Source organism: Trichomycterus rosablanca, chromosome 5 (genome assembly GCF_030014385.1).
Source record: "Trichomycterus rosablanca isolate fTriRos1 chromosome 5, fTriRos1.hap1, whole genome shotgun sequence".
Taxonomy (NCBI): domain Eukaryota; kingdom Metazoa; phylum Chordata; class Actinopteri; order Siluriformes; family Trichomycteridae; genus Trichomycterus; species Trichomycterus rosablanca.
The window spans coordinates 6,846,429-6,860,102 of record NC_085992.1 but is presented as its reverse complement, the minus strand read 5'-3'; the positions used below and the strand labels follow the sequence as shown (position 1 = coordinate 6,860,102).

The window sequence follows — 13,674 nt, the reverse complement described above, 5'->3', positions numbered from 1 at the left end:
TCAGAGAGTTCTTTGCCATGAGGTGCCATGTTGAATATCCAGTGGCCAGTATGAGAGAATTGTACCCAAAACACCAAATTTAACAGCCCTGCTCCCCATTTACACCTGGGACCTTGACACATGACACCAGGGAGGGACAATGACACATTTGGGCACAATTTGGACATGTTCACTGTGGGGTGTACTCACTTATGTTGCCAGCTATTTAGACATTAATGGCTGTGTGTTGAGTTATTTTCAGAAGACAGTAAATCTACACTGCTATACAAGCTGTACACTGACTACTCTAAGTTATATCCAAGTTTCATGTCTACAGTGTTGTCCCATGAAAAGATATAATGAAATATTTGCAGAAATGTGAGGGGTGTACTCACTTTTGTGATACACTGTAGTTCTGAATTTGCTATTCATACAAGATATTTGTTATTTCTTCAATTATGTATCAATATTATGATTATTTCATTTCATTTTTCTGTTTATTGTCATCAAGCTGTCCCTGTTGTGAATGTGCTATTTAATGCATTCATCATTTAGTCTAGTTGATTATTTAAATTATATTAATGTGTAAAACATGCGTTTCAGATCAGCGTTCTTAGGCTAGACTGTAGCTGTGCTCTCATTTGGGCTTAAGCACATCAGACACAATCAGAACACAATAAGTCTGCAAAAGCCAAAATAAAGAAAAGTGCTTTTGCTATTGTAAAATAGACTTTTTTTTTTACAATGCACAAAGCTCACATTACTAAGTACAGCCAAAAATGACTGAGCTTCTCATGTATCAGCTCAGTGTGCCGTGTTTTGCTTCAGTTTGTATGCTGTATGAAATGTGATCGAGCAGCTTCTAGAAATGGACTAAAGGCATGTAGGGCAGACACTTCGTAATATGCACTACATTATCACTAACTTGTAAGGGTACAGTTGCTAAAAAATATTAGAATGACTTGGATTACTACATTAATTACTTATTATTGTGGTATAATACTTATTCAAGTCAAATCTTAGACAAATCCTGCCTACACTAATAAAATACAATTAGTATTAGTCTTAAGTTCATCATCCTGGCTGGAAAATATTTGAAAGGCCTTTTATGTAATAACAAATAGAACCTCCTTCAGCTCAATAATGTTGATTATCACTTACCTTTATTTCAAATGAATTGTGTAGTTGGAAAAGCAGTCTTACCTGTTCTTTTATTATATAGGGTAAAACACCGAAGCAACTCACCAGTAAGACACCTCACCATGTCTTCTTAATAAACTAGAACAAGTGAACTTTAGAAACTTCTGTTAATTGAAATATTCATATAGTTTCCTGCCCAATCTTCCAATAAAAACATAGAAAGTTAATAAAATACAATTATTAATATTTATTGTTGGGAGAAACTATTATTATCTATTATTATGACTTGAATAAGGATCAGGGTTCACAAACTTATTAACATTTATTATTTTGATAAGTCTGCAATTTGCAGTCTTTTGGTGCATGAAGGTAAATTGCTGAAGTACATCTGCAGTAAAAGTGCAAGCTAAAGGTTTTCATTTTGCTTGGCTCAAGCTCACCCACACACAGTTATCTACAGTACAAGGCCGCAGTGTGAGACCCACAACTAGGTGTGTGAATGCAGTTCTTCCTAATATACATAGAGCCCTCTGTAAATTATTTTAGGTTAATAAAACATTTAATGTGAATGAATGTGATAACCTGGGCATATATGAGTACACAATAACCACAAATGCTGTCATTAAAGTGGCTTAGGACTTAAAAGCTTAATAATAAATATTAATAATAAATTATGAATTTTAATACATTTTAAATATATAGGGCAGTGATAGCTCAGTGGTTAAGGTACTGGACTAGTAAACAGAAGGTTGCCGGTTCAAGCCCCACCACCACCAAGTTGCCACTGTTGGGTCCCTGAGCAAGGCCCTTAACCCTCAATTGCTCATCGTGTTCAGTTTGGATGAAAGCGTCTGCTAAATGCTGAAAATGTAAATGTAAATGTAAATATATGTTTAAAATTGATTTTGTTTGTTTGGTCAAGTACATAATCACAGGTTACCAAGTACTAAGTAAAAAATATAAATAAAAAATGTGACATTCCATCATTAGGGTTTTACAATAAAAAAATTCAATCCAACATCAATTCAATTCAATTTAATCGAACATCTATGTAGAACAATAACAAGATTCCTAAACACTCTTGAGCTTTATACCTAAAGCAAAAGCGGTGTTATTAGCTGCCCTGTTAGCTGCTAATGCTAACATCACCTACATATTATTATAGGTATGGACTATTGGACATTTGGCTTTTACTTAATCTTGAATGTAATGACCTATATTAAGATACTAAGTTGGTACTTATTTGTACCTGTAACCAATGTGGTTAGCTTTCCAGATATCTCCAATTTTCCTACCCACTGGATTATTTACGTTTGGCTACTATTACAGTGCTACAGATTAAATGATGTTTATAAAGACTCTGTTATCATGATATATTTCCTCCATATTGATCTCTGTTAATAAATTATCTCTCTAATAATAATCTCTAATAAAGTAAAAAACTACAACATCTTTAAGCTGCTGTCACTGAGGCTAGCATGGCGGTCTATATAGGATAACTTGCACCTCATAGTCTAAATAAAACTATTGTAAGTACCAGAGTGTGACTTGAAATTACACCGATCAGGCATAACATTACATTACCACCCACTAACAGGTGCCGTGATGAAGAGATTATCAGTGTTATTCACTTCACCTGTCAGTGGTCATAATGTTATGTCTGGTCAGTGTAAGTAGTTACATGTGGTTTGAGACACAGCCAAATGCTAGATGTTGTGGTTTATTATTTAGGCATTTGGAAAAATTATTTTGTCAGAAATATTTTATATTGTATTCCCCATCCGGCTTAATCCCGCCCCTATCTGAACAACAGACCAATTGTTGTTTATGTGGCAGCTCAGCCTCAGCCGGCAGGCAGAGCCGAGATTCGATACAATGTATTCGAGATCTCAGCTCTGGTGAACAGCGTGTGTTTTTTTTTTACCGCTGTGCCACCTGAGCAGCTTATATTGTATTTTTTGTTAAGGTTAAAACCTGAAGTTTTCCTGAAGTTATAAACTATTTAATATTTTTATATTATTGGATGGCAGGAAAGTATAGGAATACTAATTGCAAAGTTATTAATATTTATATAGTATTTTTATGAACTAAGGGTTAAGAAGGACACGTTTTACTAGTTTTTTCAGGTATAAACAAACATTCTAAACTAGTTAATATACTAGATGATTTATTTAAAACATGCTGTAAGTCACCAGTTCAGAGGCAGTTCAATCTCAGGTGTTGTTCTAATGCTTCAGTGCAGTTGGCCCAGAGGCCCACAGCTCCTGAGGTACAGTGCACAGCTCAGCTGGATACAGGAGTCAGCACCACCTTCCCCCACATGCTCGGTTCAGGAGGAAAGTGGTTGGCTGAGGAAAATTGAGGAAGAGAGCCAGGTTTGCTAAGGCCATTAAAATAAATGAAATTTGTATGCTGATTCGAGCTGCGTTGAGGCTCAGGACTGATCAGTTCTGCGTCACTGTAGCAAGGGGGTATAGACAGGATTCAGTTATAAGTGCAAAAACACTTTAATTATTCCTTATTTTATTTAAGTAAATGACATGATAGTCATTTTCGTTTCCTCATATGCTGACTGAATTATAAATCCAGCAGTCTGCTGAATCATTTTTCATTTAAGTTCATAAATCTTATAAAGCATGGTGACCGTGCAGCAATTAGAGGGTCGATACAGAACTTGAATATTTCCCCAAGAAAACCAGAGATCTGTAGGTTATAAAAATCCATGTCATATCTTCCAGAGCACAGCAGTATTACAGGACCTTGGATTGCTCCTCTGTTCTGTGTGGCTGCATCTGCAATGCGTCTGTTGATTTTTATAGGCTTGTTAGAGCTGTATGTACATAATACAGATAAGATTTAATCATGCAGCTACACTTAGCGACATGTTTAGATCAGACAGTGTAAATGACCACCAGTGTGGAAAACATCTTAAGTGAAAGACCACCAACATGATATGATGATTGAGGAACTGATTGATGTATTTTATGCATTCCTTCCCCCACGTGCTACAAATATCAGAGGCATGTCGTAGCATTTCATATTGATGAACACATTTGTAACCAGGCTTTTTTAAGCAGGTCAGATCATCTGAGAGTCCTTCAGAGTCAATTTTCTTGGCAGAAAAGCCCTAATCCACTGTTGTTAAGTGGCATCCACTTCATTTAGAGTAGCTATGTCATCTGAGCAATAATAAAAAATGACTTTTATTCTAAATCCTGATGCTTGTAAGGTTTAGAGCTGCTTTATTGTTTTGTGTAGGAATGTGTGCCCTACCCTGATACTTTGTTTGTAAATTAGTGAGGCATGCCTTGACACTAAAGTAAAACTACAAGTAAAATCGTTCTGTACCTGCGAGACTGGGAGGGATGAGCCTAAAATGCAGGATGCTTAACCAAGGCAGAATCACTGCAGCTAAAGAGCCACAAAAAAAGAAACACCCTTAAGAAAACTGGGGAATCAATCCAAGGCACTTCTTGCTTTAACGCCTATGGTCACTGTTATGCTCATAAAGACATAAAGAAGTTAGTATGATACTCATTAATGTGTTTGTATATATAATATATTGTAGTCAATTAGTCTTCTGCTGCTGGGGATCCTGATTGCTTTCGAGGAGGGTATATTTGCCTGCTCCACACCACCTCTGATGCTATGCAGTCCCTCAATTCGCACATGAGGCTGATCCACTTCTGCACAGGCGCCTCGGTCTGCTAATCAGGGTCCTTTCACAGCATTTGAAGACCCCACCCACTTTGTGTGGTCTTTTCACACCCAGCAGACTTAAAATTGGCTAATTTTGTCCACTTCGGGCACTGCCAGTTGTGCCTGCTAGATGGCGCCCAGCCGACCGGTCGCAAAGCCGAGATTCGAACCGGGGTGTTCAGAATCTCAGTGCTGGTTTGTTAGCGGAATACCCTGTTGTGCCACCTGGGCAGGTGTTTTATATTTTTTTAATATTTGTTTATATAAATAACATTTTGATGGGTTTGCTGTAAGCTCGTCAGTTAATCGTCAACTAATGACACTCGGTTACAAAGATTTGAAAAAAACGGCATCCCTTGTCTAGATATAATAGTGACTTCACAGATGTTACCCATGACATTTGCACAAACCATGAAATACACTGGTTCTTAAACTTTGCGTGGTAACAGTTGGCATTGTCATTTTCCTCACTTGTCAGCTCAATGTTCATTTCTTTCAAAAGCGTTTTAAAGGTAGACTTGTTAGAGCAATATCTATCCCCAACCCATAGATATTTAGAAGAAAACATGTTAAACGAGGCACTATAAGATGAAGCGTTGAAGGACGGTGGAAGGAACAGATTAACAGTAGAACTACAGGCTGTTAGTTTTCTCTTAAGTGCAAGAACTCTGGCGAGAGCAATAAGACTGGCCTCTAAAGTAGGCCAACAGCTGCTTCTCCTCCCCATTAACATTTCACTTGGAAGTGAACCGCCCCCCTGATTATTTACAGTATGTTGAAGATGTTTGATAAATTCATGAATAATCTCGCATACATTGAACCTGTTGTTGCACTCTTGACCGTTTCTTTTACCACTGGCATAAAAATTCCATCTGTGCTAGTTAGAAAAACAATCACACTAGAAAACATTGTAAGATTATATATATACAGTATATATGTACACTATATTGCCAAAAGTATTCGCTCGTCTGCCTTCACATGCATATGAATTTGAGTGACATCCCATTCTTAATCCATAGGGTTTAATATGATGTCGGCCCACACTTTGCAGCTATAACAGCTTCAACTCTTCTGGGAAGGCTTTCCACAAGCTTTAGGAGTGTGTTCATGGGAATTTTTGACCATTCTTCCAGAAGCGCATTTGTGAGGTCAGACACTGATGTTGGACGAGAAGGCCTGGCTTACAGTCTTCGCTCTAATTCATCCCAAAGGTGTTCTATCGGGTTGAGGTGCAGGCCAGTCAAGTTCTTTCACACCAAATTCACTCATCCATGTCCTTATGGACCTTGCTTTGTGCACTGGTGCGCACTCATGTTGGAACAGGAAGGGGCCATCCCCAAACTGTTCCCACAAAGTTGGGTGCATGAAATTGTCCAAAATTGAAAACTTTACACTTGGCACAATGCAGTCAGACAAGTACCGTTTTCCTGGCAACCGCCAAACCCAGACTCGTCCATCGGATTGGCAGACGAAGAGTCCAGTGCTCTAGAGTCCAGTGGCAGCGTGCTTTACACCACTGCATCCAACTCTTTGCATTGCGCTTGGTGATGTAAGGCTTGGATGCAGCTGCTCGGCCCTGGAAACCCATTCCATGAAGCTCTCTACACATTGTTCTTGAGCTAATCTGAAGGCCACATGAAGTTTGGAGGTCTGTAGCGATTGACTCTGCAGAAAGTTGGCAACCTCTGTGCACTATGCACCTCAGCATCCGCTGGCCCCGCTCTGTCATTTTACGTGGCCTAACACTTCATGACTGAGTTGCTGTCGTTCTCAATCGCTTCCACTTTGTTATAATACCACTGACAGTCGACTGTGGAATATTTAGTAGCGAGGAAATTTCATGACTGGACTTGTTGCACAGGTGGCATCCTATCACGGTACCATGCTGGAATTCACTGAGCTCCTGAGAGCGACCCATTCTTTCACAAATGTTTGTAGAAGCAGTCTGCATGCCTAAGTGCTTGGTTTTATACACCTGTGGCCATGGAAGTGATTGAACACCTGAATTCAATGATTTGGATGGGTGAGTGAATACTTTTGGCAATATAGTGTATAATAAATTGGTCTTAATTGTGCTACACTCTGAAGTGATTTTTTAAAATTCTCCTAAAATGAAAAAGCCTTTAATGTAAATACATGTGTAATTTACTGTGTGCAAGGTAATAAAGATGTGACGATCTTCTCTTTGTTCTTCATTACAAACAGCTCTGTGATCTTAATGAGGTGGCCCTTCCATATTGTGTCTGCAAGTGTGTTTAATATTTCAAGTACTAGACATGTTATTTTGTCGTTGAAAGAGTACCTGCTGTGTACCTGCTGTTCCTCTTTTTGTTGCTCTTTGTTTTCATTAATCCATTTAAACAGCAATAACTAAGCCATTTGATCTAAGAATGCTTGTCCCTTTGTGCCAGTTAAGCAGATCAGTTTTTCCCCTCCTTTTGCTTTCCCTTCTAGATTTAGCTCACCAGAGGATATGAATCCGTCTGCTAAACCTTGCTGACATTTTCTTCCCTTAAGCCTGAAATGAAAGGCAAGTATTAGTGGATAGGGTGGCATGCTGGAAGGAAAGAACCTCTAACCCAAAGGAATGAGAAACATTCAAAAAACAAGGTTTGTTTATTGAGTATTCCTGTGGATACCCTTGTGAAGGTCAGCAGGGAAGCCCTCTAATGTCTCAGATGAGATCAGGAGCAGTGTGGAGGATCTGCAGAGAGCTGGCTGAGTGCAGTAGAACAGTAATGTGAGTCGTGTCTGAAGCCTCTTTCACACTTAAAATCTGGGACGTTATTAGGTTTACTGTACTGGTAAAGTCCATGTTTTGCAGCAGTCACACTTGTAGCCTTTACACTACTACATCTATCTATCTATCTATCTATCTATCTATCTATCTATCTATCTATCTATCTATCTATCTATCTATCTATCTATCTATCTATCTATCTATCTATCTATCTATCTATCTATCATCTATCTCTCTCTCTCTCTCTCTCTCTCTCTCTCTGTCTATCTATCTATCTATCTATCTATCTATCTATCTATCTATCTATCTATCTATCTAACTGTTTGTCTGTCTGTCTGTCTGTCTGTCTGTCTGTCTATCTATCTATCTATCTATCTATCTATCTATCTATCTATCTATCTATCTATCTGTCTTTCTACCTATCTAACTATCTGTCTGTCTGTCTGTCTATCTGTCTGTCTGTCTGTCTAACTATCTGTCTTATTCTTTATTTAAAAATGTATAAAATAGCTAAGAGGGGATCAGAGGGGATCAGACTTAAGTACTCTGAACTCTACATTCTATACAGATCATGTAAGTGAGAGTCCTGTAGCTTTGCTCTCAATTCTATTTAAATATCAGCTGTTGTTCATTAATTTAAAATACATGTCAAACTAGCAGTGTTAATTGAACAATGTCCTATTAGTCAAATACACAATATATGGCCATAAGTATTTGGACACCAGACCATGAGCTTGTTGCACACTCCATTTAAAAAACAAATGGTATTAACATTGCATGACCTCTGTGTGACTTCTTAGCTGAGATGTAGTTTGTAGTATTGTTTCACAATTGTCTTCTTGTGGTTGGTTATTTTATCATTAGGCACATATAAGGAAAAAAAAGTGATGAGATTAGCATGACCTTTTTCTCACCATAGTAATTACTCCAGTGAGGTCCTTGAAGTCAAAAAGCCATTATTTTGTTTTGCAGAAGCCATCACTCACTTAGATTAAATTAAACCTTGTAGACAAGGTATAACCATACAAATAAGGGTGCTAAAGTGCCCAGAAATACTCTATAAATGTTAAGGGGTGTTTGATTGCTAAAGTGAAATTCCAAAACAAAAACTCACCATAAATAAATGTCACGTTAAGATTGTTGAGGTGGTACTTTAATATTAGGTAAGCCCTGTAAGGAACTTTGGCATAAGTCCACTTAGAGGCACACTCAGTGTGAGATCTGGGGTGTTTCATTAGAGGGTTAGACACCCTAAATTACTCCTGCACACTTGGCTCGTCCTCTCACATGCTGCTATTGCTGAAGTATCTCTTTAAAATAATATTGTCTTAAGAAAGTAATACGTCTTATTAGCATTTATGTAAATTGGCAAGCATTACTGAGTCATTGTGGAAGAAAGTAGTATTCTTATTTGTGTCTTTAAATTTTTTGTCTTTTAAAGGATCTTAACATCTGTATTGTAGAGATTAATGATCAATCCACAGGCATAGTGAAGATAGCTTTACAATTATTAATGCAATTTATTACCTGCCAAGCTCTAGTTAACACATTTCACACATTTAAAAAATAAGTACACAAATAAATAAAATCATCGTCGATTATTATGCTTTTCTTGGAATTGTTATGCGATGTGTTCATAGTGGTTTGTCTCATTTGCAGAGAAAAAGATTTGCAGAGATTTAGATTAGTTTTATTTTATCATATTTTGCCATTACCACCACAACAGGTTATATATTTTGCATGCTTCTAACTTTTCTTCTAACTCCAAAGACACAAAAATGTTTAAAAGCATAAAAAAAGAAAACATTTATTTAATTTTTCTTATAAGAGAACGAAAGATGTAACTGTATGTGCAGTGCTTTAACGTTTTGCATTAGATTGTGTATACACTTCATAAACCTGCTTACAGATTTAAATATCCAATTATTGGATGATTGGCTTTACACAAAATAGTGCCAAAACAAATGATAAAAAACATCCAGTAAGTGGCAGTTCTATTGACGAAAAAGCCTCAATGATAGGGGAGGTTATAGAAAACTAGCTTGAACACAGAAATAAACTGGAAACTGAACCACTTTTTACACCTGTAGTGAGCTGAAAACCATCTCAGAATGCACAACACATTGAACACACAGGTGAAACATTCCTGTTTGACAAGAGCATGCTGTTTTTGTCAGATTCTGACTTTACTGTATCTCCATGTTGCATCAGAAATCTAGATTCAATATTTATTCCTGTTTTAGTTAGCATGTACTAATTGTAGCTTTAATAACTGCCTAATTCTGGTAGGAGTTAAAGCATGTCTAGTGCTACCCAGACCCAGAAACATCAGGGAGTGAAGTACATTCTGGACAAGGTGTCAATCAATGGCAGGGCAATACGTACATATTTACTTAGTCACACATAAGGGCAATTTAGAGCAGTTCATTGTTTGTTTGTTTTGCACTTTGATTACATGACAGGAACGGTAGTTACTCATTACACAAGATTCATCAGTTCACAAGGTTATATCAAACATAGTCTTGGACACAGTCTTTAGTGTCTCCAATTCACCTCACTTGCATGTCTTTGGACTGTGGGAGGAAACGGACACGGGGAGAACATGCAAACTCCACACAGAAAGGACCCGGACCGCCCCACCTGGGTATCGAACCTAAGACCTTCCTGCTGTGAGGGGACAGTGCTACGCACTTAGCCACCGTGCCGCCCAAGCAGTTAATGAACCCTCTGCATGTTCCTGGTAGGTGGGAGAAAGCCAGAATTTCTGAGAAAAGCAAAAGGAGAATAAGCAAAAGTCCTCACAGACAGTGATTGGATTTAAGGATGTTGCATTATTCAAGGCCATATCAGAGAATGTGAGGGTAAATCAGATTTGTTTTGTGTTTACAATCAATATCCTTGTAAGCAACTGCCTCGCACGTCCAAGCCTCCCAAAGCACCTGATCCAGCTCATAAAGGGCTTAATAATTATTTTGAGCAGGCATGTTGGGAGTACAAATAAAAAACAAAAGAAAAATGCTTGAAACCGTGTAGGGCAGTGGCTGTCAATGCTAGATATGAGAAACCCTGCTCTAGAGGTGTTAATAAAGACAGCCACTGCAAATATTCTCTCCCAGCTCAGCTTTATATCAGACAGCGACACAGCAAAAGGACCACTGGGAAAATAAGAACCCATTTCCACTATGACTCAGTGAATCCTGCAGTTTCTCTGCAATAATAAATTACACACTGAAGAAAAAATGTTTTGTGTAATGTCACACTAGATGAAAAGAAAATGTAGGCATTCTTTAATATCAGTTACTTTAGCTTTACTCACTGCAGGCAGGTGTATAAAATACAATTTCTACAAACAAACAATGGCAGTAATATCGACTGATCTAAATAGCTCACTTCAAGTGTGGCACAATCATACGATGCCTCCTTTTCAGGCAATTGTTTAAACTGTAATTGTGAAGGGGGAATGTCTAAAAGCTCAGCTTTACACAGACATAGTAGGCCACATAAGCTCAACAAAGAACCAACCAAAAAGCAGCCCAAATAGGGACTCAATATTAAAAAGGTCGATCAGAGATCAGGAACTGGACATTGTGACCCTGACCGCTCAAGAACTTTGGAGGGAAGGTAGGGTCACATTAGTAGCACCATTGTACTTCACACAATGTGATCACCAGGAAACTCTGGAAACAAAAAGTAAGACTTACGAAGAGACCAAAGAGCTATTGGGTGCAGCTCAATCTGCTACTTAGTCCACCTGTGAGTTACAACCCAAAATAAACCATTGCACCAGTAAGAAAACTCAAAATGCAATGATGCAGTGTCTTAAAAAAACCAACAATGTATTGCAACTTTAGTACACAGTATAGACAAAATGATAGGGACACCCATTCTAATTATTGAATTATTTTTTGAATATACAGGTCCTTCTCAAAAAATTAGCATATTGTGATAAAGTTCATTATTTTCCATAATGTAATGATAAAAATTAAACTTTCATATATTTTAGATTCATTGCACACCAACTGAAATATTTCAGGTCTTTTATTGTTTTAACACTGATGATTTTGGCATACAGCTCATGAAAATCTAAAAAAATTAGCATATTTCATCCGACCAATAAAAGAAAAGTGTTTTTAATACAAAAAAAGTCAACCTTCAAATAATTATGTTCAGTTATGCACTCAATACTTGGTCGGGAATCCTTTTGCAGAAATGACTGCTTCAATGCGGCGTGGCATGGAGGCAATCAGCCTGTGGCACTGCTGAGGTGTTATGGAGGCCCAGGATGCTTCGATAGCGGCCTTAAGCTCATCCAGAGTGTTGGGTCTTGTGTCTCTCAAATTTCTCTTCACAATATCCCACAGATTCTCTATGGGGTTCAGGTCAGGAGAGTTGGCAGGCCAATTGAGCACAGTAATACCATGGTCAGTAAACCATTCACCAGTGGTTTTGGCACTGTGAGCAGGTGCCAGGTCGTGCTGAAAAATGAAATCTTCATCTCCATAAAGCTTTTCAGCAGATGGAAGCATGAAGTGCTCCAAAATCTCCTGATAGCTAGCTGCATTGACCCTGCCCTTGATAAAACACAGTGGACCAACACCAGCAGCTGACATGGCACCCCAGACCATCACTGACTGTGGGTACTTGACACTGGACTTCAGGCATTTTGGCATTTCCTTCTCCCCAGTCTTCCTCCAGACTCTGGCACCTTGATTTCCGAAAACAGTACTTTGGACCACTGAGCAACAGTCCAGTGCTGCTTCTCTGTAGCCCAGGTCAGGCGCTTCTGCCGCTGTTTCTGGTTCAAAAGTGGCTTGACCTGGGGAATGCGGCACCTGTAGCCCATTTCCTGCACACGCCTGTGCACGGTGGCTCTGGATGTTTCTACTCCAGACTCAGTCCACTGCTTCCGCAGGTCCCCCAAGGTCTGGAATCGGCCCTTCTCCACAATCTTCCTCAGGGTCCGGTCACCTCTTCTCGTTGTGCAGCGTTTTCTGCCACACTTTTTCCTTCCCACAGACTTCCCACTGAGGTGCCTTGATACAGTACTCTGGGAACAGCCTATTCGTTCAGAAATTTCTTTGTGTGTCTTACCCTCTTGCTTGAGGGTGTCAATGATGGCCTTCTGGACAGCAGTCAGGTCGGCAGTCTTACCCATGATTGCAGTTTTGAGTAATGAACCAGGCTGGGAGTTTTTAAAAGCCTCAGGAATCTTTTGCAGGTGTTTAGAGTTAATTCGTTGATTCAGATGATTAGGTTAATAGCTCGTTTAGAGAACCTTTTCATGATATGCTAATTTTTTGAGATAGGAATTTTGGGTTTTCATGAGCTGTATGCCAAAATCATCAGTATTAAAACAATAAAAGACCTGAAATATTTCAGTTGGTGTGCAATGAATCTAAAATATATGAAAGTTTAATTTTTATCATTACATTATGGAAAATAATGAACTTTATCACAATATGCTAATTTTTTGAGAAGGACCTATAAAACAGTTTTAGATGTATATCCTGTTTTTATCATTCTTATGTAATTGACATATTTTCTCCTCCACAGCTTTGATATCTGCTGGCTGCTGTACCACCGGCTGTAGAAGTGTAAAGCTTTGGGACGGGTAAGTAATAAAAATCCTGACAACTCATTAAGAATGTGATATTCAGTAATTAACAAACCCTGTAGTCCTGGGTTTAACGTCAGAGCTATCATACATTCAACAGAAATGGATACAAATTCAGATCATAATTTGTGTGCATGAGTTTAATAAATAGTAAAATATATGCTTTTCTGGAATGCAGGGTCATTTCATGTCAACCCTTTATCTTCAAATGCATATTTAGTAAAAAACTAGTTAAGATGTTAATAGTTATTAATGAATCAGAAGTTGCTGACAGACTGTGCCATGAGAAAGCATTAAAGACGTACAAGATCAGCCATAACATTAAAACCACCTTCTTGTTTCTACACTCACTGTCCATTTTATCATCTCCACTTACCATATAGAAACACTCTGTAGTTCTACAATTACTGACTGTAGTCCATCTGTTTCTCTGCATGCTTTGTTAGCCCCCTTTCACCCTGTTCTTTAATGGTCAGGAACTCCACAGGACCACCACAGAGCA

At 38.3% G+C, this 13,674-nt stretch overlaps 1 protein-coding gene across 2 annotated transcripts in view; it reads left to right on the top strand.

Annotated features, from left to right (window-relative positions):
- ccdc85a (coiled-coil domain containing 85A) overlaps positions 1 to 13,674 on the top strand; it is a 35,089-nt gene that overhangs the window by 20,187 nt on the left and 1,228 nt on the right. For both annotated transcript variants that reach the window (XM_062994792.1, XM_062994793.1), the window contains exon 3: positions 13,112 to 13,169. In XM_062994792.1, the coding sequence (XP_062850862.1) occupies positions 13,112 to 13,169 (58 nt within the window). The remainder of the gene's footprint in view (positions 1 to 13,111; positions 13,170 to 13,674) is intronic.